The sequence below is a fragment of the Scophthalmus maximus genome, chromosome 4, assembly GCF_022379125.1.
Source record: "Scophthalmus maximus strain ysfricsl-2021 chromosome 4, ASM2237912v1, whole genome shotgun sequence".
NCBI classification, from domain to species: domain Eukaryota; kingdom Metazoa; phylum Chordata; class Actinopteri; order Pleuronectiformes; family Scophthalmidae; genus Scophthalmus; species Scophthalmus maximus.
In genome coordinates, this window is record NC_061518.1 from 12,570,219 (window position 1) to 12,597,298 (window position 27,080).

Consider the following 27,080-nt stretch of genomic DNA (forward strand, 5'->3'; position numbering starts at 1 on the left):
CCTACTGAACAAACAAGAGCAGAGGTCCACATCTTTCTCTCCCACCTATTTTTTAAACCACATATCTCAAAGTTAGGTGTTTTCATTCCTGACCATTAGGAGAATGTTTGTGTGGTCATGTTTTGTCGAAGTTATTACAAAGCTATCTAGTTACAGAGTATGAAAAAACAAGGGATGCCCCACAACAACCTCCACAACATGTCAACAGCTTTGTAACAACAACTGCAAAAAGAGCTGGTAACTGTGATTTAAATGACCAAACCAATGACTTTCTGTGTGTTATCATATTAACTTTAACCAACTACTACTGACCTTTTCCCACAGCATACAATGTTTTTCAAATTGATTTCCTTCTGCATGCTTCAGGCACCCATTGGTTCCAGTTTATGCAACAATGGAGAAACTTGCTTGAGATTCAATGAACTGAATGTCAAATCAATGGGTTTTCTTAAACGTTTTTTTTTTAAATCATTATATTGTATTATCGCTGCAAGAAGGGGTTGCTATAAAAGTTTTCTTGCTGGTATGGTCCAAGGCTTGTGGGGAAACTCTGACATGTGAGACTAGACATTTGCTCGGCAGCTTTCAGCTCCTCTTGCAGGTTTGATCGGTCAATATTGACAAACAGTAAGTGTGAATAGGGCGAGGGAAAATAAAGTTGTTGATTTTTTAACAGTTCCAGCTTGCAGCTGCTATCCAAAATTAATGTTAAATTGACTTAATATAGATAAAATTCAATCCATTCTTCACAATAATTGACTAATCCAAGTTGTTCAACTGTGAGTTCATTTAGGTTAAATATACATGACTTTAAAACATGCAACACCACCAGTATGGTCAACACATGCGAAAACCCAAAACCCAATCGTGACATCCAACGATCAGTCCTGAATTATTAAAATCTAAAATTCAGTCACAAATGTACTCTACAAACCATTTTTAACCACTGGGATCGAAGTAACAGACTCTTGTTTATGGTAGACTGGTGTCAAGACCCGCTTTGGGTAATCTAAACAGTCTCACCTCGATCCCCCTTCTCCCCTCTGAGCCCAATGCTGATCGACTCTCTGAGTGGCGGCCCGCCAATGCATGTTCCCTACTATTGAAAGAAGGGTAAAAATAACAGGAACAAGTTGTCGGAAATGAAATTTCAATTCATCCAGTCCCTTTATACACTGGTGCGAGAGCCTGTCGTTGAGAGGGAGGGATCAATAGTGTTTAGACAGCAGGGCAGATTTTCTAAGCGCCGGATCAATAGGAAGGAGAGAGGAAAAAATACCCCAGCTTTTCTTTGGCTGTTGTAGTAAATGCGAACAAATCAGTGGCCTTAGGCTAAATGGATTGACCAGCTGTTTCCGAGTTCTGTGTTGTAAATAAAGATCCATTCTGAGGTCTGTAACTGAGGCCCGAAGGCGAGAATGCCACCATCCAGGTTGGACCTTCACGGGCTGTGTGTGACCACACAAGTGTCCTGATGAATGGGTAAGGGAGGCAGGGGAACAGAGGAGAAACAGAGGGCAGAGGAGGGAGCTGGCAGTCTTTAATGGTGGGTCACAGCCTCTTTTTGTCCAACATAACCTCACAGCCTTATCAGGCGAGCTTAGCAAGCTCTTCCTTACCACTGACAGTCATGTCCCAAATCTTGCAGGTCCCTGATTTACTTTTTACGAACAGATTTGGTCACGTTAGAAATATGCAGCTTCTGACAGATGTGGTAATACAATGAAGGCAAAATGAGGCGAGGCAAATGTAATCATATATGATTCACAAAGTAAATGGGCCAAAGTTCAAAAAACAAACGATAAAACCAATGAGAACTTTATGTACTAAAATGTAGGCCTGAACGAACTGAAATTTACGCCTAAATCAACCATTTATTTTCCTAGCTTGACTTGAACTAGATTTAATAGCTCTTAATTTCACAACATAGTGTTCAAGCTGGTGGAAGGTGTGTCCCGTGCATTTTTGTTAGTGTAACAATAAATATCCACAACTCTATTAATGTGTTTACTTTGCTCCATAACATAACAGTGAATATGTGCACACGCATGTCTCGTCTATTTATCTTCAGTCAATTATTAGCACAGTCAAACAAAAAAAAAGGTTGTGAAAATATATCATATGTCAAAAGTGACTCATCTGGAGATAAACCCTCCAAAGTAAAATCCCCAGCAAGTTTGGTGAAAATCTGTCCATGCGTTGTTGTGTTATTTTGTACACCCACTTACCCTCCGGGTAATCAGGTAATACGTGTTGACTTGTCACATACAAAGTATCTAATTAACTTAACTGACTAAATAAAAACTTTTTTACGCTGAATAAAATAAGTCATGACATGAAAGAAAAAGACTGGTTTGTGATGTAGGCAACTGTGGCAGGTAAACATCTCCACCAATACACTGGGCTAATCAGAGGGTAAGATCCTGACAGTGACTGATGGCCTGCTTGCTTTGCCTCACCTCTGGACTTATTAAAGAAAAACACCACAGGCTATGCCTTCACAAAACTCATTGGTCAACCACCGTGGTGAGTGCGATGGGTGGAATTCATCACTAAGAACTCTTCAGCCCAAACAAAACACACATTGGAGCAGCAAACAACACAAGAACCTCTGGTCATAACGGATTGCCTCCGAACTCAGCGAGAAGACACCTCATAGGACGAATGTGTGTGTGGAAAAGGATGGCTGTTTTCTCTCGCTGCGGGGTTGACGAGGGGGGGGGGGGGAGCAAAGTTAGAGAGAAATCTCAAGCTTTGCTGTACCTTGAACCACTGTCGGGGGCTGGGAAAAGTGCTCGTGAGGCTCAAACCTCTTTCCTCTCAGTGCTGGTTCCTGCTATGGGGAGGTCTACCTGGATAAAAATACAGCACACGGCTGATGTCTAGGAGTGATATACAGCTGCCTTCTCTTTGCATTAGGCCCGCAATACTGTAGTTTGGTGCTATAACTGCAACAACTGTACCAACTACTCAAGAGCAAACCCACTGTACAATTGCAATCACATAATAGACACGGAATTGTCAGAAGAATACATTAACAGGCCAGCTAGACATGCTGTACGACTCATTTGAGAGCAATTTTGCGATGTAATTGAGGCTTTGTGTGTGTGTATGTGTGTTTGTAAGAGCCGCCTCCCTCTGATTGAGGTGACCTTAGATTGTGCACTTGATATGCTCAACCGAATATCAGGCTGAGCAGCAGAGGTTAGAGCACAACTCATTGGCTTCTTGAACACATTACCTTAATGATGCCATTCCTCACGCCTCCATTTCAACACATTTAGAGATGGAGCAGTTACGTCTATTAAGACATTTAAATGCCTCCCCCAGCCATTTACCCACTGTTCTAGCACAAAAGGGTAGCCTGAATTAAGTGTGACAGCGCTGACTCGTTTCCCTTTCCAAACAGACAAAAATACACAGTAATGTCATCACGCACGAACGGTCATTAAAAATTTAGATTACAGCTTCCTTGCTTTCACCGAAAACTCTTGTCTTTTCCTGCTTGTTAATAGGACTGTTTTTCTTTTGATATTCAAGTGTTCATCATGACAGATTGTGAGGGTGACTCTGCAGGCTGCGTGTTCTCCTGTTCCTGGCATCTGATCAAACCTCATTTTCTCGAATTAACTGAAAAAATGAATGAGTGGATGATGGAAATGCCTCATCCTTAACCCTGTGTCTGCCTCCGGCTGTTTGCCCCCTGCACCAACTTGTCACATAAAACCTTTTGGTGCACCACAAATAAGATGCTGTTTTCAGTCTTGTTAACACCGGCGAAGTCAGCCATACCCATCACTTTTAAAATCCAAAGAATCACTAACCTGTAAAACACACTAGAGGTACATGCTGTGTCCTTGAAAGCTGTTTCATTGTAAGTTGACAAAAAAAATAAAATGTTAAAAAACACTAATCGGATTGTCAGTCTTCCATCGTATACTCGTATATATTTCTTGGCCAGATAACTGCCCGATGAGCTGCACGTCTCGGTGAGTGGTCCTTAATGTGGTCAAGTCCCAGCAGACTATCCGCTCCATATTCTGGCCTGTGTAAGCGGTTTTCCCCCTGTTCCGAGGTATGTGGGGTATTCTTGGGAGGAGACAAGGGCTATTGAGAGTGTTTATGTTCCAGGCTTGTACAGAGGCTTCTAATGTGTAACACAGGGCACTTCAGTATTCAGATGCCTGGGGCTATTCTCTAAGTGGTCTTTACTTTGAAAACACAGGTGCCCTCCAGGGGTTGATGAGTGGAAGTTGTGTGCGCGTGTGTGCGTATGTATGAGGACGCAGTGAGCTGGGAGGGTAGAGAAAGGAGCTGCACCGTTCTGAGGCCCATGCAATGCTCGGAATAATATATCCATACATAATCAGTCCATGTCAGACTTTGATTCAGTGTGGTGGTCTCGCAGAAACCACTGTGGTATTATCTTTAATAATGCAAGCTGGGATTAGGCACTTACTCTCTTCTGATAAATATGGGCAAATCAATTAATTCCACTGACAATCCCCCCCACAGCACATATAGAAATCCAACATTGTTTTTGCTCTCTTAAGCAAGACTGAATTGTTTTCGTGCCCTTACTCCAAATATTAACTCTACTCTGTAGGGGGAATTTGTTATTGTTACAGAAGCCTGTAACTTAATGTTGATATTTGAAAATCTAATGAGGTTGTGAGGCAGCTCATACATTAGAAAAAGTTAAGTTAAATATCCCCCACTGCTAGTTTCCAAGGAGAGAAATATCTGTGCTAAAATGAATAGGAAGGATTTGACATATCTCTCACTGCAATTACCACTCACATCCATGACAAAGATGCGGCCTACTGTACGCACTATAAACATGCAGCTGTCATGTAAATACAGCATGACAGCACATTCCTTTTCCACAGTGTCCGAGTGGAAAACCAGTTAAAATAAAGGATAATGAAAGATATGAGTTGGTTATGCATTTCACTGAGTTTAGTGTGTCAGTGGGTGCAGTTCTGATGGGAAGTCCTCAAGGCCACTTTGAAGGCTGTGGACCACTTAGCAGACCCCGCTGCTCTTCATGACCTTGGTAATGAAGAGCAGCGGGGGCAACAGTCATTAGGCCTGGCTACCTTCACCTTCAGGAGACATCATTTATTTTCATAAAAAAACCTTTGATTCTTTTCTCCCGCTTGCTACTTATACAGTCTAACACCGGCCAAGGGCTGTTAATGACTACAGCAGTATAGCAGATATCATTACACACTGTAGCTTGTCTTATCAATACCTCTAAAAACAGATCATCAATGGAAATGGAGGCAGAGCAGATATAATATGTTTCTAGTAGTGTCACAATCTTGAGGGGTCTAATTAAGCTGAGTTGAACAGAAAAGCTGCATGAGAGGAGAGAGGAGAGGAAAGGGTGGCCCAATTAAAACCAAATCAAAACTCAGACTGGCTCTACAGTGTAGCTCACGCACACAATGAGCGGGGACCTGTAAAAGCAGGGAGAACAAGCTTTATTAGTCCCTAAAAAGCCCTGTTGCTACATTAATATTCTAGCCTAATGAAAGCTTTGCTTTCCTCCATTTCCTTCACTTGCCTGTCACTGTTCGGTTCATAAATATTGTCTTATTATGATCATCATGACTTTTTTTCCCTCCATATGCGTAAAAAGTCTGAGCCAATTACCAGAAAGACAGTTGAAATGGGAGCGGCCTGAGAAGAAATGAAGGGTTGCCATGGTGATGCAGCCAAAGACTGCGTGTGTGGTCATGTGACCGATAACTGGCTGAACTGCTGCTATGCTCAGGCGCTGTACACCAAAGGACACTTAACCTCAATTGCTGGCAGCAATTGCAGATCCATCCAGCTGAATTTATCTGCTATTCTGTCTGCGGGTCAGGCGGGCGCTGCAGCTACAGCCAGACCCAGGACATCCACAACACCTCTCCTCCTAATGACTGAGCACAGTGCCTAGAGTAAAATATTTACTAAATCTGCGTTAAAGGAAGGCTTTTGAAAGTCTTACATCACCCAGAAGGTGTGGACACAAAGCAGCATAATACAGTCAGAAACAAGCAAATAAACAAACAAAAACAAATTTGAATGACATAAAAAAGATGTATCTTTAAAAACTTAGCACCAAAGGACTGCTCAGTATGATGTATGAGGTCGAGTAGGCTGACATAAGAAAGGCTCACCTGCTTTGATGCTGTCAAGAGTTTATTTTGTAAAAAATGAAGCACACGTTCTGATCTGTGTGCCGTTAACAGAGCAGCTCTGTACCTCGAATATATGTGGTGTGTGAACTGTCTCACTCTGTGATCCCCCTTATTAAGAATACAATACCTTATACAGAGGCATGGATTAATATATGAGAATGTGTAAAATGGAATTAGAAATGAAATGACTTGGATCAAAAGTTAATAAAGAAAAATGTTGCACAAATAAACCTCTTCAGATTGTACCTGTTCATACGACAGCATTAGGGGTTCAGACCGTTCCAACTGAACCAGTCACTACACAAACCTACTCCAAAACTAGAAAAAAAGGGTAAAATGTCATCTTTGTATTTGTCCTATTGAGGAGACAAAGTCTACTTGAAGATGATACGTATTGAAATTTTTTCTTATTGAATCACCACAACAAAAAGTGGAGCTCAGTGGCAGCGTGGTAGGGCTACAAATCACTCCCTATTATCATATTTAAAACTGGTGAATGTTCATTTTTTTTACTACAACAGATTAAAAGTCATTCAAAAGTAAAATGCAACATACAGCAATGCAGATGTGCCGCTGATAATGATGCGGGGACGAAGCGCGTGGACGGAAATTATACAAATAAATAAATAAGCTCAAACAAAAGAGAAAAATCATTCCAGCAGAGCAATTATGGAGCTAATCAGAGGTTTCTGCATGAAGGTACGGCTCTCCTATCTCGCTCCCATTTGCATCATAACACAGTGTGCAATATTAATTTCCGAGTTTACTGCTTATTGGAAGTGCAAAGTATGAAAAGCCATTAAGGTCCCAAATAGGAAAGCAATTTGCCGTCACATGGATTCGGCTCTATTAAAAAGAAAAATCTTGTTAACCATTTGGAATTAGAGTCATTTGGCAAAAGGCATTCTGCCGCACTCCAGTAAAATAAGTAATTATGCTTCTCTTCTTTCTATCCCTCACTTTCTTTCATTTGCACAGGCGAAGTGGGGAGTGGTGGATTGGGAGAGCGACTGGATGCAAAGGTAATTAAAGTTGTTGGCTATCTGTCTGGTTAATGTAGGGATCAGGCCAGCTGAGAGCCTTGGAGGCAAAGCAAGATGAGAAACACATCCATTTTTCTGTCTCTGTCTACCAGCCCCAAGGCTAACTCTCATCTGGCCCATATATCACCCACTCCAATCCCGCAATCCACAAACTAAACAGGGAACCATCCTTAAAGAAAAACTTGAACTGACTATTCCTCTGAGCTTATCACAGTTTAATTTATGTTCCAACTGAGTAAAATCTCATTAGCAGTTCTCAGTTGTCAGGAGCCCACTGTTAAAATTAAACCATCTTTGCAGGCCCTGATGTCTTAGGAGATTCCATACCATGTACTTTAAATGCTATGCGTTGCATAGACTCGTGCATTTGCATACACATTTTTTCATGTCACTTGCTTTTGCTCTTACACCTTAACTCTTTAGTGTTTACCTCAGATTTGATCCAATACCAAACTAGTGGTTATGAATACTAATTTACAGAAAAACTACTTCAAGACATGTGCTGAAGTCCACACATTTTCTGGAACTTTTCCCGCCAGCCCCCTAGTGAGATTTCCAGAAAATGTTAGAGTGAGCCCTTTTTGCGATTGCAGCAGGAAATTCTCCGGAGGATTCACGGCGAGCAAGTGGCCGCTCTTCCCAGGTGCCACCCCTCGTCTGAATGTTTCTCCTGCTGTTGTGACTGCGTTTGAACAGGACAATCTCCTGCTGTGTTCTCCTCATGTGAATGGCAAACTCTGTAAAATGTCCAGACCCAATTTTCCAGACATTTTCTGCAGTTCACAGCTGAAAACATCTCATGTCTGAGACAGAATAACAGACTAAGACAAAACAAGACTTCCTCACTTGTCTGTTCCATTCTTAAACCATCCAGACACTGATCAACTTTTGCCCTGAACCTTTCAAAGTATTTTCTGGATGCGTGACATCTTATTCATCATCATCCCAGGTCACCTATCCAACACATGCTTGGCTACCCTTCAATCCCTCATAGGAATGGAAGCCTAAAAAATGAAATATAAAATAAAAAACTGGGCGATTTATGGGTTGGCATGCATGGCCTCTAAGGTGTTTTATGGCTGGACCTGCAGGGCCTATTTAGGAAGCACTGCGTGATCCGTCCAGACCACAGGTATTGATCGTCAGCAATGACCATGGCGTGGCCGACTAGTTAAAGCCCTGCTTGTGCCCTCACAGGGACATGAAAATGAGGCCTCTGTGTGTAATGATCTGTGTATGAGCAGGGAGAGGAGGCCACAGAGACAGAGAGGAGGTGAAATTAAATCATTCCTTTGCTCTTTCAGGAGAGGCACGGCAGTCAGCCATGCTTGGCTGCTTAATGTGGGATCTGTTTTTCAGAGGAAAATTAAAAAGAGAGAGAGAAGAGAGTGAGAGGAAGAGCAGGGGAGAGGGAGATAAATGGCTGGATGTGGAGGCAGTAAATGCGAGCATCCTGATGCAGAGAGCTGTGTGCGGATGTCCCTAACGGGGGTGGGCTGATGTGAGCTGTCTGGTAGCTGACCACCATTGCTACATCACCTTCCTGCCTACTCCCACACCAGGCCCTTCCAGCGCTGAGGCGGCCACGCTCCATGCTAATTGGAAGAAAACGATAGTGCATGGCAAGTACAGAACAGACACTGGCCTAATTTGAGAAGGGGGTGAACCAATGTATAAAATGCTTCTAATCATATGAGGCGTTTCCTCATCTGCGAGGCACAGACTGTGGCTTTCTCTCCGTCCTCCGGAGAGCCACGAGTCAGGACACACAAAGACCACATGAGCAAGACTGTGAACACACATAAGCTTGAAGAAAAACAAGAAGAAGAAACACCTGAAATCCACTTAATCAATATTCAATCAGCAAACAGCCAGGCTATGAAAGCTGTACTACATTTTAACTCAACAGTGAAGTAATTACAGTTAGAAGAACAAAAAAAAAAGGCTCATTCAGTTCCACTCTGAATACAACTCTTCTTCATGAGTGAGGAGTCTACAAGATGTGTCAAAATCACTGGGAAAATGGACGTAGTTCAAGAATGGAGTGACACATCCTGGATAAGATTTGAATGAACCAACTTAAATAGAAGTGACGGTGGGTGTAGAGATGCCAATCACTGAGAACAACTGGTACTGTATTGTTTTCACTGCGGAAGTCAAGTACAGCACAAAAGAAACGCTGCTGCACATCATGAAACAAATAGTTCTAAAAGAACTGGAAAATTGTACATTTCCTCAGAAGAAGCATTTCCTTTGACGTGTGAAACGCTCTAAAGACCTGGGGATAGTGAAAAGACATGACGGGGATCGAAACACTATGGCTATGTGAGACCCTCTTCATGACCCCGTCCTTAAAGCTCCTCTCGTGCCACCCCACCACAGGGTTAGGTGCCTGTTCATTTCACCTTACCAGCCTCATTAATGCAGCCCTCTGCCATCATTAAGACGTTTGCAGTAAAATTAATTGAAAGACAGCTTAAAAATAAATTAAGAAAAATGCGATGCAGAATGCGCGCGTGCACTTCATAAATCACCCGGGCAAAGCAAGGAGCTGGCTCCCCATAATTAACTGCAGACTATTTATTTTATCCTGACGGTATAAATTAGAATTCAGACACACAGATTATATTAGGGCTGTCTGCCATGCGGAACTGCTGAGGGGTGTGCAGAATATTTTAAGTATACAAAGAGGAGAACAGAGAGAGAGGGGGGGGGGAGACAGAGAGATAATGTAGAAAGGCAAACAATATGTAAATGCATACAGAGCAGAAAGATAACATTTGTGTCCCATGTAAAGTATTTAGTCAAATAGCGCATAAGGAAACAAAAGACAAGCAATTAACAGCACTAATCAAGTGCGTGATTAACTAAAACAACAAATGCCTGATTAAATGAAGTGTGCCAACTGTTCCATCGACTCCTTGTCGGTAGGATTGAAGTTCCAGTGCTAGTTCAATCATCATTGCTGGTTTACACTCGGCCTGTGATCAGTAACAAAGCTGGTGACATAACACTGCACAGGGAAAACTCCCCTAATTCTTCCCCGCTGCTTTCCACTCTCCTGCCATATCACCAGCCGGCCACTTCACATGCAAATGCAGACTAAAGTTTATCTGCCAGTGAGCCTCAGACACCCCCCACAGACACACTCCTCTTCCAGTTTCTCTCCTGACGTCTGCGCATCCCTCTCTGTGCTACAGTCAGTGCTGGCCACACTGTGCCTCCTCTTGGGCACAGTGCCCAGACTGGCACCAAGCCAGACCTGCTCTGCCAAACTGGACTGGCAAAACGCTCCCCCCCCCATCTCTCTCTCTCTCTCTCTTCACACTGCAGATTCCCCACACATCCTTTCATCAGAATGCCTGCGGCCCTCGCCTCCTCCTCTATGTCTTTATTCTGCACCACAGCTGAGATCAACACTTTGAAAGTATGCCCTCCAACCAGCCGGAGAAAAAATAATGCAACCACTACTTCTGCCGGGAACAAATGAAGCACTCACACATTTGAATGCCTGGTTATTATGCAATCACACTGAAGGCAAACCCAAGTCATCTATAAACAACGTTACATCAAGGCACCGTATCAGGTACAGAGCACGGGAATATGAACAAGCACAGTAAGCCCTGAGATGTATTCAATTTTATATATTTTTATGAATCGACAGAAAAAGATGGAATCCGAGACTCCTTGTTTGGCAGTTTGTGCACTGACAGATGTGACAACACAATATGGGACCTCCAGCACACTCAAAGTTGTTCTTGATAGACAATACAGTATGGTATGAAGTGCACTGCAGCCCACAGCCGGAGGACACAAACTCTTAAGAAGCTGCTCAACAGAACTAAAAATAAACAAGTAAATATTTAAAAATTAGAATGTCAGAAAGATTATATGAAAAAATTGGAACCCTGTCATGCAGTATATAGGACACTATTCACAACACCAGAAAAACAAAGGGGAACACGAAACAGTCAATCATATAAAAGAATACACATCTACAAAACAAAGTATAGCATCTTTTCAGTTCACAAAGTACTGGACTGCTACGTTAAGTTGGTCTTTTATAGCAAGACAGCTTGGAATATTCAATGACACTGGATCATATTTCATCTCTGTCTTTGACGGCCTGATTTTGTAATAGTTAATGTAGCTCCCCATATCATTTCCAAATTTCCTCTTCCTGTTTCCTTTTTCCTGCTCACAGCTGATGTTTTTAAACTCATCACCAGTGAGCGGAGAGGAAACTCTGGGATTTATGGGTGGTGGTGGACAGTAACAGAATCAAGTAGTGTATCTTTAAGAATTAATTATTTTTTATTGTCTGTTCCGCAAATCTGTAAGTCTCCCGCTGTGACATTCTCACAAAGGGAGACTTGTGCACGGTGCTGCTCCCAGCACAGACTCCATTTAAATCCTACTGTTTCACAGGGTTAGATCTACTTCCCTAGTATAATGTGAATTTCATCCGTGTGTGTTTTGATTTTAGACACTCTTCGTACCTGTGTTTTTTTACTGGCAGGGAGTATGGAGGGGGAAACACAAGGTGGTGAGAGACCCGTGCTGTTAGCGGCTGGATGCCTGGATTCGTGTCAGTTATGTGAGGGGGATTTAAAGTGTTCCAAACCATGCCAAATAACCTGATCAGCTACACTGCTATCATTTCAAAAATAATTTGCCTAAAGTTTTCTTATTTTTAAGGCAGCAAATGCCACATACAAAACCGAAGCTTTACCCTACTGGTGTTAGCAGGGGTAATACCTCAAATACCAAGCAGGTTTTAACAATCATAGCACGAAAAACAACCAGTCTGCCTCAGATGTATAATTTGGTTTCCCCGGTGAGTAAAAAGCCTTGGAGGCGAGTGCATACGCAGCAGTCATGTTTGTTAAGATACATGGTTAGAGCTGGCCTTTTTTTCTCAAGCACCAGGAAAACTAGTAAATCACCAGCAAAGAAAATAAATATATACTTATTACATTCTGCGCACTGCATATATTCACCTCCTTAACATATTGCACAGGCACAGTCCAAATGTGCTGTGCTGCACACGGGCAAAAACATGCCATGAAAAATGACAGCAGGGAGGGGTAACTGCGGACCTGGAATATAATGGTGCGGTGGAGCGGAGGAGAAATAATCATACCTAGTGGTGGGGGAAGTGGGGAGATGGGAGGAGCGAGAGGAAGATGAGTCTGTGCCCTGTAGCAGGGAAATGCAGCTCCACTGCTCTGCTGCTGGCTGCCCGATTCCCCAATAACACAGCACCAGAGCTCCCTTCAGCAAGGGGCAACAGCAGGCAGCATCTTTACTGTAGAAATACATTCCCCTGACACTTCCACAGCCACAGGAGACGCATACAGATGCTGCAATATTGGACAATGTGCTGCCCAATGTAAAACGGGCATGATGAAAAACCAAAAAGCATGTTCATTTAAAAGGAAGGAAAGAAAAAATACACCTAATTATTCCAGAAATGACACAATGACACTGATATTCCAGCTGATCTCTTTCCTTCACAGAATTCTAATTAGAGCTAAAAAATATACCTGCAGTTCCCTGTACCGCCGTTAGGTGTCTCTCTTTCACTTCACATGACTGAAGCTCTCTCTCTCTCACCCAGTGGAGCTCCTGCTCCTGAACTCCCATCTGCACATAATATATACACCATCATTTGAAAATGGCAGCTTTTTGAAAATTCACCTTGATTATCAGACATTAAAAGTGACTTCTCCAGAGCTGAGTGTCTGGCTAGGGGGATGGCTGCAGACAGCAGAACAATGCAGCAGGCTTGGTATTAATGCCTGGCTGGGGCGTGCAGGGAGGAGAGAGGAGCCAACCCTTTGTTCTCTCCTACAGCCAATTATTTTTTACGTGTGCCTCTTTTCACAACAACAAGAGAGAATTTAATTTTAATGCACTCTCCGGAAAAAAGGAGGGAAAAAAAAAATCATCTACAGTATTCTTAAACAGAAAGGGGGACTAGCATCAGCGGTTAAGTATATATGCACACGTCTCTGTGTGAGCCAGAGACGGATGACAAGGGCAACAAGAATGTATCAACCCAAACATACACAGCAGCATGAATCCTCTCATGCAAAACGCTCAAACATATTAAGTCACACTTCCAAACCCAAAACAATAGAAATACACAGCCAAATCGATATGAAAGAAAGACCAATATAAAAACACCAATATAAACCCACCATTTCTTCATTATACAGACTAATGGTGCAGCAGTGGGATGCATATTAACACGTGCATATCCAGGAAATGATGATAAGGAAGCACACAGTAAAAATAGCAAGGATTTCTGATCAAATGACATGAAAAATAAAAACCTAGGATTGCTGTTGGTAGGTATGTGGCCAAATATTTTTCTAATTGGAAGGGCACTTTATCTTGCTGTCAGAGAAGCAGTAAAAAGCGGTGCTGTTCCCAGAAGGAGAGGAGCACAGCTTGCTGGCCTTTTATTAGTGCTGGAGCTCTGATATATGCCTCTGCTCTAGGCTTTCATCAGGAACCTGCACCATAAACACACACGCACATACACACAAAGACCTGTTATAAAATAGCCACGCTGAAAACCCAACGCTACCATTGTTAAACAATTCTGAATTCAGCTGCTGTACTTTCTAAACATGCAAGAGAAAAATTACTGATAAAAAAGTTTTTTTAGAAACAAACAACAGTAACTGGGGACATAAAGGTTAACACAGTGATATTTTTTTTCAAAAATAAAAGTCTAAATCTGGGGAAGAACATTGTAGTGTACAGAGAAAATAAACACAGACCAAGAACAACCAGACTGAGCAAAATGAGACTCTAACAACCAGGCAGTGTAAAACCATTAAGTCACTAGTGAATGAAAAAGTAAAAAAAATAAAGCATGTACACAAACACATCAATAAATGTATTTAAGCAATTCATGCAAAGCTATTTTTTTTTACATTCAGAGACATTCTGACGTGACTCAGACAGTCAGTTACAGACAAAAACTGACGCACGCATATGACACACACACGTGCACACACACACAGGCTAAATTAAATTTCAGTCCTTGGGCAGACAACTAAACTGCTCTTGTGTGTGGGACCTACTCTGCAGCACAGCAAAAGCAATTCTCTGAACATGGTGAAATTAAATGGCAGAATCCAGCCCAGTTTATGGTTTTCACTCTCTCCTTGGCTCAATCAAATATTTTATTAGCAATCATTTGGTGCTAAAAGTCATGTTCTTGGGAGGCAGCAGGCACGATGACAGCCCCCGCTGGACAGACGCCAACCCTCTGGCACACGCCACCCCCAATTATTCACACCAAAAGTCACAGGTATACAAGAAGCTCTAATTGACTACAAGATAACTATGTTTAGAAGGAGGCAAAATTACCTACAACTAATGCTATTTTAATGGCCACACTTTCTTATACACTGTATCTTCAATAACCCTTAAAACTGGGGAAGCACCCCACTGAGTACTCAGTAGCAGCTGACCATTGTGAATATCTTTACCAGTTTGTAAAAAAGCCCTATAGGACAAATGGTATCTGGAACTGGCACATCCTAAATTGTGTACAAAATGCAATAACAACATAATACAATCCATACAATCATTATTTTAATTTTATTCGCAGAGGTCTGAGCAGTCGAGAGCACTGTACCTGCTGATTGAGGCAGCCATGTTAGATAACTCCGCAGGTAGCAGCAAGATCTTTTCTTCATTCTGGAGTGAAGAGAAAAAAACATAAGCGATCACTACAATGACTAGTCCATTAGATTTCATGTTTTTTCCTCTTACACTTAGGAATAAAATTTAGCAGTGCACACTGCATTGTATTGGTTTGATTGTTAATGTGATTACTCTGCTGTAAACATATATGAGTGTGTGTGTGCACGTTCACATTCATATGCTGGCTTCTTCGATCTCTCTGTATATTGTATCGCTAGGGCATCTCTTTTCCACCCCACCACCACCACCCTGCTTTTCTCCCCTCTGGTGTCTGGAAGCGGTAATCTGTTCCTGAGCCAGCGCTGCTGGGATTAGGCAGTGACTGGAGATAGGATATATGCGTCATTAAAGCAGAGAACACAACGTTGCAGAAGAAGAGAAACAAAGTCAACAAAGGTGACAGAGACAGAGGAGACAAATCCCAGAACCCCCCCCCCCCCCCCCCACCACCACCACCACACACACACACAAACACAGACACACATTCACCCGCATACATGCACGTGCATGAATAAAAAAAGAACCTCTACTCTGTGCCTGCAAACCTATACAAATGTCTGCCAGCGGCAACACACATAAAATTCTCTTTTCTTTCACAATTTCCTGAACCTCCAGTGAATAACAATAAATGTAATGTTGTTGTAATATGTGTGTGGGAGAGCAATGCATTACACCTAACGCAGTAATGCAAGACAAGATTGTATATACTCTTTGTAGAGAGACGGCAGTAGCAATAACTCTGAATACTTTGTGAAGTAAAGTTTGTGACGGTGCCTGTTTACATCGTTTCTGATATGCCCTTCTTTCCCTGTGTATTTTATTAATTAATCCATTGTTGTTTTGAGTTATAAACCACAAGATCCGTAGAATGACTTTAACAGTCCACAAATTTGCTGTTGAATAGTTATCATATGCTGAAAATTATTTCCAGGGAATATATTTGATTTACCTGTATAGAATATTTCAATCTGTGCAACTGGTTCATGCTCACAAATTAACATTGTATAAATTGTTTATTTAATTCTTGTAACAGGGCTAAATCAATGTTGTGGTTTCACGTAGTTTTATGTGCCAGACTATTTCTTGGCTGGATGTAGTTACCTTATGGAATTTCCCTCCTTAAAATGTCTTATTATTCTTTTCAATAAAAATGTATGCAAAACAGACACAACAAGCACATGGTCATCTTCAAACAAAACAAATGGGTGTTAACAGTATTATCTTTTTCTGCTACTCCTAAAAGTAAGATCAGTGGTGGGTGGAAGCCAATCACGACTTCTGAAAATACATAATAATAAGGTCAGTATATCCAACACCATACATTTGAATTCTTAGTGCTAAACATTCCTGTTTAAGGCCCCTAAAATTATCTTTGTTAAACTTCATTATCTGTTGCTGACTGTCCTGAGATTTGCAAACATTCTGCATTGCAATGGCTGTTTATCGAAGGCTATGGGAGAAACAAAACAAAAAAATGATAAACATAGGAGCATACGTGCATACACCACATTGCCACAGTATGTTGTAAAATGTCATATGTGACTCTCATTCCACCCTGGGCACAAAAACACAAACATATGCTGTACTTTGAGTGCAAGAAGTGGGAAACACGAACGTGTCAAATTGTTGCATTCCAATTTTTTTTTAAATTTTCTTCTTTAGTTACTGTTTCATTAAAACAAAACCACTAATCAGAGAAAAATAGAAATGCAGAACTTTACCACTTTTCAAATATTCAGGCACAAAGCTGAACGTTCAGTTCAGTTCAAACTTTGTCATTAGCACTTGCACTCCACCTACAGAGGAAATTACACTTCTGAATGGAAATTCTGATTCTCACCATACTTCTTGAGTACACATTGATTGCTGGAACCCCTACGAGTGCATGCAAATAGCCGACTTTTATAGATGACCTAGGATCAGATTGTTGAAGGTTTCACTGGCTGGCTGGTCCAGTTCTGTAACTTCTGTATGAACTTCAACTTAACTTCACCTTGCACTGTTTTAGCAAGAATGAAAGCCCCAAACGTATTTGCATTACAGACAAAAATAAAGCCATTTTCTCAGTAATTACATTTCATGGTAGTTTTGTTAAATTCTAGCTTAAATTTTTTTGCTGAATCTTATTTAAAATGGGTTTTAGTGAAGAGCTTTTGCAATGTTCCATGCTACTGTAGCTCCTTGAACACTGTAATGTCCGTTTCACAGAAATTGAAGCCAAGTCTCTTTGGTGGTACAGTGAGAAATTCTCTTCTTACTTAAGAGTTCTCCACTGTTTTACATTAAACTCCTATAAAATTGTGTGGGACCAATTACCTGAAGATGGTAAAATTAAAGGGAGGAATCCAGCCAGTTTATGGTTCTAACTCTCTCTTCCCCTCGATCAAATGTTTTATTAGCAATCGTTTGGTCCTAAAAGTCATTTTCTTCAGAGGTAGCAGGAGTTCTTTAGAGTGTGTCACGCTAGTAGTGGCTATTGTAGCCTTAAGCAGAGGCGAAAATAGCCACCTTGCTTTGATTGATCAGATTTTGCTCTGCTGTTGTGGATGCACTCATAGAAACACAGTGGCAAGTGTGGAGTTACAAAGTTTAAGACAAACATGACTTTGTGTAGAATAAAAGAGAGGATGCACTATGTTGTATCAGAGTTCCTTCATAGCTTTTAGCAATCAAAAGTGCTCAATAAATGAAATGTATTATTATTATTATAATTGTTGTCTGGGCATGTGTGTGGTGGTGTGTTGGTCAGAACCTATGAAGGTGCATTGTTCAAGTAAGGCTGCTCACGTTCCATTAGTGCTCCATTCACTGCCTCATCTGCACCAGATGCCCATTTACTGCAGCTGAAGAAAACATGACGGAGAGGTAAAAAAAGATGGAGATGACATTCTGGCACTGCACATTATCATTCAAATTACATGTATATACAAAAGTCATGTGCACGTCTTTGACATTTGACATGCTTATTGTTCACTGTATGTGCCTTAAAGTGTTTCAAGAGTGTTTCAGTCACTTAGCAATATTATACAATATAATCTGTCAGAAATTATACTGGCAATGCTTATTCATATCACATACTGTGACTCAGTTGAGCTAGTTTGAGTGCAGTCTAACCTGGCAGCAAAATTTAGAAAGATAGATAGAAAAATATTTGGTTCTCTTTATAGTTGATGATCATAAAAAAACTATCATGATGTATGTGAGGCAGACATGCAATAAGTCAACCACTATCTCAGGGCTTCTACTGCCCATTAAAGGATTTTCCCCAGAAGTTATAAATAATGAAGCTAAAATGAAGCTTTCATCAAATTCAAAACATGATTTTTAAAGACTCATTTTTGGATCAGAACTGACATTTTATAATCTATTATAATTTGGATAACCAGTTATTCCCGAAAAAAATTAAATAATAAATCAAAATTGTCCAGCCTAATGACAGACCTCTAGTGTAGCCTGTATACTTAAACTACAGTTTTGGCCAAAGTCCTTCTATGTGATTAGGTTGAACATAGACTACACATGCATATAATCAGTGACTTTGTAATTTTCTGAAACATCTGGCTCTTCTAGTGCCACATGGGTGTTACTGCTGCAATGCAGCATGTATAAGTAATAATAGAGTATTGCGAATTAAAGGTAACTCTGGTAAGTTTTCATTGTAATAAAATGTCTCAGTATATTTAGCATTTTAACTAAAAAGAATTGTCGTGTGTATTCTTGATGACTAGCAAAAGTTTTGAACACATTTCCTACCTATGACACACTTCAAATCAGTTATCAAAATTAAATTTAATTTGTGTAGCGCCAACTTACAACAGGAAGAGACCTTGAGCAGAACCATACATCGCCATCAGTCTCGACTGTTTGGGGTTGAAAGAAAGAGAGGGTGGAGGTTTGAATAATACGTGGAAACCCACAGTGAGGTTAACAATTGATTTGTAAGCTGCCTTTTTGTTTTTTTGAAACCAGAAGTAACCATACCTAGAGGAGCGAGGGGGGCAGGGTCTTACTGAGAGCTCATCCACTGCACGTCCACCTACACTTGTGACTCGCTGGACGGCACAAGCTTTATTAGCATACCGTGCTTCATCATCTAATTTACTCTAAATTTGACAGTTATTTACAAAAATTAACATCATTTTGTATTGAATTAAGACTTAAAACTAGAGATTGAGACCATAAACTCCTCAGGAAAATGTTTAATGACATTATAAATCAAGTGAGAAGTAGAGTCATTTTCTTTTTCTATAGAAATCAACTTCTTTTTGCAACCAGTGGAGTCGGCCTCTGCTGGTCATTCCAGAGAATACAGGTTTTAGGCAATTCAGCATTGGCTTCATTTTCTGGACCCAGTGACTACGTCCATTTTTATAGACAGTCAATGGTGGAAATACTGCTTATTGAAACTTTGCTCTACAGTGCCACTAGTAGCAAAAAAATCCACAGGGTATCTTCAATTTGTGATGGACAGAAATAAAGTACAAAAAAGAAATTAGTAAGCAGCTCGCGGAGTGAGTGACAGAGTTGGTAAAAAAAGTGAGAGAAAATGGTGAGAGATCATATGGTCAGTGTGGTAGGGAGACAGAGTAATACGCAGAGAGTAGGTAAGGCAGCACTGTGAATGCTCCAGTCAACAATACTGAGGGAGTGCGACTGAGATGACACCTCAGGCTCTGATTGAACATCACAAATAGAGTCTGCCCAGAGGCTCAGCAACAAGTGACACATACACCAGCAATCAACAAAGCCAGGGATTCAGATTGGTCAGTGCTTTTTCTCTGGTGGAAGGTGGCAAGCAGAATTTTCTTCTCTGGTACTATGTAAAGAACCCAGCCATCAATCTTCAGAGTTCGTTTTGCTTGTCAATGTGACTAAGTGCTTGTTTGACATACAGAACATGTTTATCAGTTGACTTCGCTGCTTGTGCAGTGGACATACATCTCTGCATCCCAAAACAAAATGGCATAACACAAGCTAAACCAGATTGAATCATTGAAGCACAACTGGGATGACAATATTTCTAATTTGCTCCCCAAAATGCTGTTTTTGTTCAAGATGCATTGAAAGTGATGCGTGCAGAAAGAATGATAGTCGGAATCTGAGGCCGGCTTGAAATAACCTGGGCCTAGCAGTAAGCACTATACCTGACTCTGGAGCTCCTGGGCCCGCTGGTCTGGCTTTGAAGATGAATTTGGTATTGCTGCATACGACTGTTCCTCCGGAGATCCAGTCAGCTCTGTTGCAGTTCAGGCAAGGACTGAAAGATCCTTGCCCGTGGATATCCAGCTATTGAACCACAAAAGAAGGCAGGGCGGGGAGAGGAGGTGAAAAATCAAAAAAACAAACCCGTAGATAGAGCCTATCCTCTCTGCACAGCCAACCTGCTCACTCTGTGGCCGAGGCTAAGATGGACCATGGTTCCCCATCCTCCTAAGGCGATACTCATAGATAAAGTCAGTCAGAGTCCGTCAAGGGCATGCCTAATATCTCCTTTCATCTGCTAATTACATGTATGGCGCTAGGAGGATTGCAAAATTGCTGAATTGTCCTGAAACTATAAAGAAAATTATAAATTAAAAAAAAAAATCACTTATTGATGGCTACAATCCATTCTTAAAAAATATATATGTGTAGACTCATACATTTAACAACCAAGATATTTGAAATGTATATCTGTCAAAAAATGACCAAGCATCTTATAAGTCATACAAAATAAAACTGGCCGACATAAAATTCACTATTCAAAACACACAAGTGTTATATGATTGAAATGATAAACACTCGTACGAAAGGAAAATGCAAGTAATCCCGAGATAGTGTGGCAATAGACATCACAGCTATGTAGATGTGATGTCGTTCTTATAAAACTGACAGCCAACAGTCGCCTGCCCAGTACGTGCCCCAACAATAATAAACAGACTACTAATTAATACAACCTTGCTGTGCTTAATCACAAGAGTGGAAGGGATGGAGGGAGAGAGAGACAGAGCTCAAGACTGTGAGAGAGGGAGGAAGAGGAGGGAGCTTAGGGAGAAAGTAAGGGAGGACAGCAAGAGGTAGACAAACAGACCTAGCCCTGGTTCAGTTGGACGGAGGCTTTAGTCCAGTGTGCCTGATGCTGCTGCAGTGTCGTCGATGCAGAGGAAATCAAACCAGACAAGATGGAGACCCACACAGGAACAGGACAAACCATGATTTAACCATCTGCAAACGGGTTGGCAAATACTCCCATAAAAATTCAAGAAAAATGTTTTTTTCTTCCATTGCTGCACTGTTGTCATCTCCATGTCCACTTTAGCTTCTTGGAATAAGACAAACAAAAGAGGCTGGTGGTTATTCCTGAATTAAAAAAAACAGCTTATGCAGAAATCCATTTCATGGAATCGCTTAAAACGTGTCTCATCCGTTAGCACTCTCTTTCTGTGTGCGATCCACACCGATAACCCTGGTCTTGCGTTCTTTCCCTCACAATCGCTCCCTCTCTCTCTATTCTCCCCTCCTAAACTGATCAATACTTCATTTAAATCATGACATTAGCACACTACTAGTGGAAAAAGAGGGCGAGAACAAATACAAATGAGCTTCTGATGTTAAGTGACATAGTAACGGATGTTTTATATCTTAAGATTGTAGAATTTCCTAAAAACATAATGTGAAAAACAAAGGCAGAAGTATATGCAAGTGTGCGGGGGCTGTACTGCCGGTTTGATTTGAGCTCCTGAGCCTCACACTGATCAATACACATTTAAATCCAGGCTGAGGAGAGCTATCACAATATCTCGTCTCATCAGAAAAAGGCAAACACGCTATCCCAATTATCATCTCAAATGACTTGTGTTGAGGACACAAGTCGGATGCTGATAGAGGCATATTTCATATTTATTCAGCAGAATTTTTACATTAGCACCTGAGCACATAATTGCCTAATATATATGCACGCTCACACTTTTATCTATTCACATAATTCACAATGAGCACAATCAATACTTCCCTCACCATACTCTGCTCCTTGCTCATAAAGTGCGTCTGCATTAGATCATATAATAAGCCGTTCAGAAAACCCCAAACGAGACCGGCTAATTTCCTTACGCTTGAAATTTCGAGCAGGAGTAACTGGCTAATCTTCCTGTTCGTCACTAAACCTGGATATTTACCTGGGAAGCCTGGGAGTCACGGGCCTGGTGTGAGAGCAGAACATCTCAAAGTCTCTGGATGGTCTCATCCTGCTGGGAAAACGGAGGAGAAGCCGATCAGGTCAGGATTTCTCTAGTCGGAACATGAGTGAACAGAGGCGAGGACAGGAGAATATAGAGAAGAGAGAGGGGCAGACTCTGAGCCCAACACTAGGCGGGAAGTGGAGGAAATAGAGCCAGAGTCGGTCACACAGGGGAACATGCACTTACATATAGTCTGGCGCCAATGTCGACCAATGAGCAATTAGTCAGACAAGACTAAAGTTATTGATCGGGGGTTCAGGCTCTTTTCTCAGGGCTAACTAGCCTGCCTGGGGTTGTGTGATGGCTGCTAAAGCTATGGACTGCAAGACAGGGAAAGGCGGCACAAGAAGAAGTGGAATGAAAGCCTTTCTCTATCCAGGCCTTCAGTTCTTGAGATGGGCACTGGACGTTATCATTTAGGATGCTATTGATCGCCAAATTTAAACTTAAAATCAAACACTGCATTTTAAGAGTGAATGTTTCAGGAGGTAAAAGACGACGACTTGTTTTTACAAAGTACCTTCAGCCCTTGGTTACATTGAATGCTATTCATTATTTTCTTTTGTCTTTTTAGCAGATAGGAAAGATGGTGGTGCTAATCATGAGGAGGAGGATGTATGCATATTTTGTACATACATGTCATAATTAGAGAAATAATGAACTAGTGCCATATGCATAGACATTGTTTTCCATTTTTGCTGTGGCTTGTACACAATTCTTTCTTGTGTTTTGAAAATCAATTTTGATATTTCAAAAGACAGACGCCTGATAATGAAAGGGCACAAAGAAGACCACTCCAAGGCAATTGCTCATTCCTCACAGCTTCCTTTGCCTCTGAATCAGAAGGACACCTTTAATATTTTGACTTTCCACGTCACTCTAGGCTAAATCCCTAGCAACCACCATAGCAACATACTCTGAGTTCAACATGAAATGCATGGCAAGTTCCCCCCTGCCACCAGCCAAAGAAAAAAAAGGGAGAGAAGAAAAAGATATAAGAAAGAGACAGATATGCTTGAAAAAAAACTAAATTAATTCGAGCTGAGAACGACACACTACACAAATGCTCATATCAATAAATAACATGATTTGGATCTACTTGAAGAGTCTTATTATAAATCCTGCCGTCATGAAGGTTATAATGTCCAGTTTTTGCTGAAACTGTGTTGATTCAACTGTATGATCATTTTAACGCATGGAGTCTGTGGTGCAGTTGAGCTATTTTGTGATACACAGAGAGGCGTTTCTGTCATTTATCCTGCCCTCATTGATATACATTGGGTGGAAAAAATAAAGGAAACATCTGTCCGTGTAAAGCAATACAAATCAACAGCACCCAAAATGGCAGCATCCAAAAGGACAATTTTAACAAAAACAAAAAAATTATAATTGCAGGGTGCAGATAGGTGTACCTAATAAACTGCCAACTGAGTGGATATGGCAAAAATAAAAAAACTATTAGAGCCTTTTTCTAGGTTGTCTGTATCACCTCTTTTTAACAACAAAAGCATATCTGATCTGGGCAAAAACAACTAGAGTACATGACAAAATCTGAGCTTGTACAGACAAGTAGGAAAGTTGTGAATATATTAATAAATCAGCAAATATGTTATAGTTTACGTCATCATTTGGGTCGGCACATCATTAAACACATCTTAACCAACACATTTAAATTTATGTTATGCACCTATTATTCTTAATGTCCCTTGAAAAACACCATGGCATCAGCATGATATAAGATTATGCTTTAACACCATACACAAGTCTCAATTATGTCCATACCTCTCAACATATTTCCCTCACATTTTACAAACTGGAACAGTGCTTTCTGTTCCACAAGAGGCAAGTAGAGATTGATGATTTTCTCTTTAAATCAGTAACCTAAATCTCTGGTCCTTTACCTGCCTTTCCTTGTCTAAAGGAGTCCATATAATGCTGTCCATGAGACTTGTCTGAGACCCCCCCTTAAATTGCCTAAATAGATGCATTTACATACTGTATGTATGTTTGCACCACATGAGAAGCTTGTGAGCTGTGGACTGCAGCAGGCGTACTGTCTGATGATCCGTTGAGCAAAACCTTCCCTCGGGATCCTGCACACTTTACATACAAGGTGAATTCAACTTGTATGCAACAAGAGGTGAAAAGCAACAAGCAACAAAAATCAACAGGTGCCAGCAAGACTCAGAAGCTATGTATTTGACAATATTTTGGCAAAAATGTGAGTGTCTCAAATGCACTCATATGGGTTGACAGAGGCTCGTGCTGCAGGAGTGAATATGGACCAATGGAGGCCATTATAACTGTTATGAATCCAAATGAACCATTATCCTCAGAGCCACTATTCAAGCCTTCAGAGAGTGAGTGACTGATTGTATTTTGGAGTTATATTCCTTTAAAAAGAAGTATCCCTTTAAAATACTGAGAAAAGATAGACCCAGCCCTGTCCACTTGTATTTATGGCAGCCAGGGTAAAAACACACTCACCAAGGTGCTCTGAGTAGCTATCAAACAAGTGTGGAGGTGACCTCTGTTTTTAAGCGGCTGTATCTCTGGCTGCCAAAGCAGCAAAGGCCATCCTAAATGGATTTTCTAAAGTTTCATTCGAGAAAATAAAAATGGAGAGTAATAAGGCTGCGCGAGGGAAAACTCTTTCTTGATCACACGCCAGGCTGCTTGAGGTCTTCTACGTTCTGGCTCTTTCTAAATGGAGGACTTTGGGTCAGAAGAAAGCTTTATTAAACCAAATAACCAATAATAAATGTAAAGCACATTTCCATAAAAGTTTAATGGCTTAGTGCAATCACTGTAGCTGGAGTGACTTATTTTGTTAAAAGCAGGTGCGGTATGCAAAAGTATCTATATGGTATGCCAAATGTCTAACTTATTGTCCCTTTATCCCTGTCACATCAAAAAATCTTCAACAACGGCAACACACATCCATTGCTCCTCCTGGAAAAGTTTTCATTCAAAAAACAAAAACAAAACAACACAATAAAGGAACTTGATTCTGTATTGTGGGTGTAGTAAATATGAAAACAATGTTTCGCCAAATGAATGAGAATTTAAATGTATGATTATTGTGGTTACAAATTTAAATAGGAAAATATACAAGTGCAACCACTTCCATAGTATTGCTGCAAAAACTCCAGCTCTACCTGCAATACAAGGAATGAAATATGTTGTCAGAAAATGTCTAATTTTATTTTTAGATATGCAACTTAAAATACTATACTATCTAATTCAAGATGTATTGTTACGATATAAGAGGTAATCATTAGCATTGCCCTCAGCTCAACAACACTAAGTAGCAGTGGCTGGTAAAAGCTGCACTCTCAAGATGGCTAGCTGTTAAATTAATTTTGCCACTGTATACACAGCATAGTCACATATTTGAGTTAATGGGTCGAAAAAGCAGTGTAAATTTAAATGGAAATCACAAAACATCCTTTTACCTGACCCTTAAGTTTGAAGTTACATATGCTTTGTGCAGTAAAAGCTGAGTAGGGCCGGAATCAGCTAGATTGCATCTGTTCTTAAATGCAATTAATGAACCTCACAAAGAAGGATTGTGCTGACAGGATTATTTTCTACAACAATGCAGGATCCGCTGCCAATTAAAGACACATACCTGATTCTCGCAAACACTAACCTTCCAATCCTAACACACAACAGCTCTCCCATTAACACTTTCAGCACTAATATAGTTGAACGTCCATTTAAGTGAACATTGTAAATATTTTATCCCTGTATTATGTATTTTGTGCCTTTATCATTCACTAATCCATTTGAGTCACAGACTCATTCTTCTCTCTCTGGACTCAACTAAAATCATCTGTAATGCACATACGGTGCAGCACCAGTAACTCAATCAAGTCCTTTGAACTTTGCAAAAGAACAGAAATGTTTGCCTTGCTCCAACATTTGATCTCCGGTCCTTGACAAGGATCTCAAACGGTCTGCAGGCAGATGAGAGCTCTCTGGTTATTTCTCAGGGCAATGCTAAATCAAATTAGTGAAAGCAATGTTAATTTCAAGCAGCATTTCATTAAAAAGGAAAAGACAATGAGCAACAAAGACTCCATGTCCTTCTGACTAATCTAATAATGCTTCGTTTGTTTGCTTTAATCACATTTAACGATTAAGAGGCAGGGACAGGGCTAAGTCATGTGGAGGGATCTCATAATCTGCCTGTCATGGCCAAAATTTGATTTCCTGCCATTCGTCACAGTGCGGATGGAGGGATGCGAGGGTAGTGTTTAACCCCAGGTGCAGTAGCCTGATGATGGGACTGCTCATCCTCAGGAGAAAAGAATAGAGGAGGTTTAGGTATCACCTAACCTTTAAGGGTTGCAATACACAACCCAGGCCGCTGGCGGACATGACTATTAGCTCTGAATTCTCTGAAACTAGGGCCTGGATGCTAAAAGAATAATCTTCTTAAATCCCTTTTACATTGCCTATTCACTGTGGTAATGCTGCGCCTTTATTCCTCCTCAACGTTTTGTATAAAAGATAGAAACACGCAAATGGGGGACATTTTTATTCCACCTGTATGCTGTAGTGGAGGAGGTCACAGAACCTTGTTAATATCTGTGTGAAAGGGAGAACCAGTATGGCAGGTCAGACATCGATGCTGCTGTGCTACATGTCACACTTTGGATTTACGAAAAAGGTCTGCATACTATTTAAAATCTCACATGGGAGGCTTGTTTGGATTGGCATAACCAAGGTCCTTAACAGTAATATAGAAGGACCTAAATGGGGGTTTACAGTTTACAGCCGAGACAGAGATTAAGGAACATCTGTGTTATGTTAAGTTCTGTCATGTCAGTTTCCCATCTTTGGTTGACATTGAAATCCTACACTGGTTGGGCCCTTAATCCCCCCCCCCAAAAGAAAAA

At 40.9% G+C, this 27,080-nt stretch overlaps 1 protein-coding gene across 37 annotated transcripts in view; it reads right to left on the reverse strand.

The window, feature by feature from the left end:
- Nucleotides 1-27,080, reverse strand: part of LOC118302538 — a 114,011-nt gene that overhangs the window by 30,595 nt on the left and 56,336 nt on the right. For 10 of the 37 annotated variants that reach the window (XR_004790583.1, XR_004790580.1, XR_004790582.1 and 7 more), the window contains 4 exons: nucleotides 22,114-22,185; nucleotides 21,030-21,163; nucleotides 20,104-20,245; nucleotides 14,892-14,953 (listed from right to left, as the gene is read on the reverse strand). Coding sequence is in view for 20 of the 37 variants with exons in the window: in XM_035628747.2 (XP_035484640.1) it covers nucleotides 14,892-14,953; nucleotides 20,104-20,165 (124 nt within the window). In the remaining 17 variants the exon portion in view is untranslated. Of the gene's footprint in view, nucleotides 1-12,780; nucleotides 12,881-14,891; nucleotides 15,282-17,711; nucleotides 17,803-18,772; nucleotides 18,820-18,940; nucleotides 19,012-20,103; nucleotides 20,246-21,029; nucleotides 21,261-22,113; nucleotides 22,186-27,080 lie in introns of all 37 variants that reach the window. The other 27 variants (XR_007030604.1, XR_007030605.1, XR_007030600.1 and 24 more) reach the window with 13 other exon arrangements.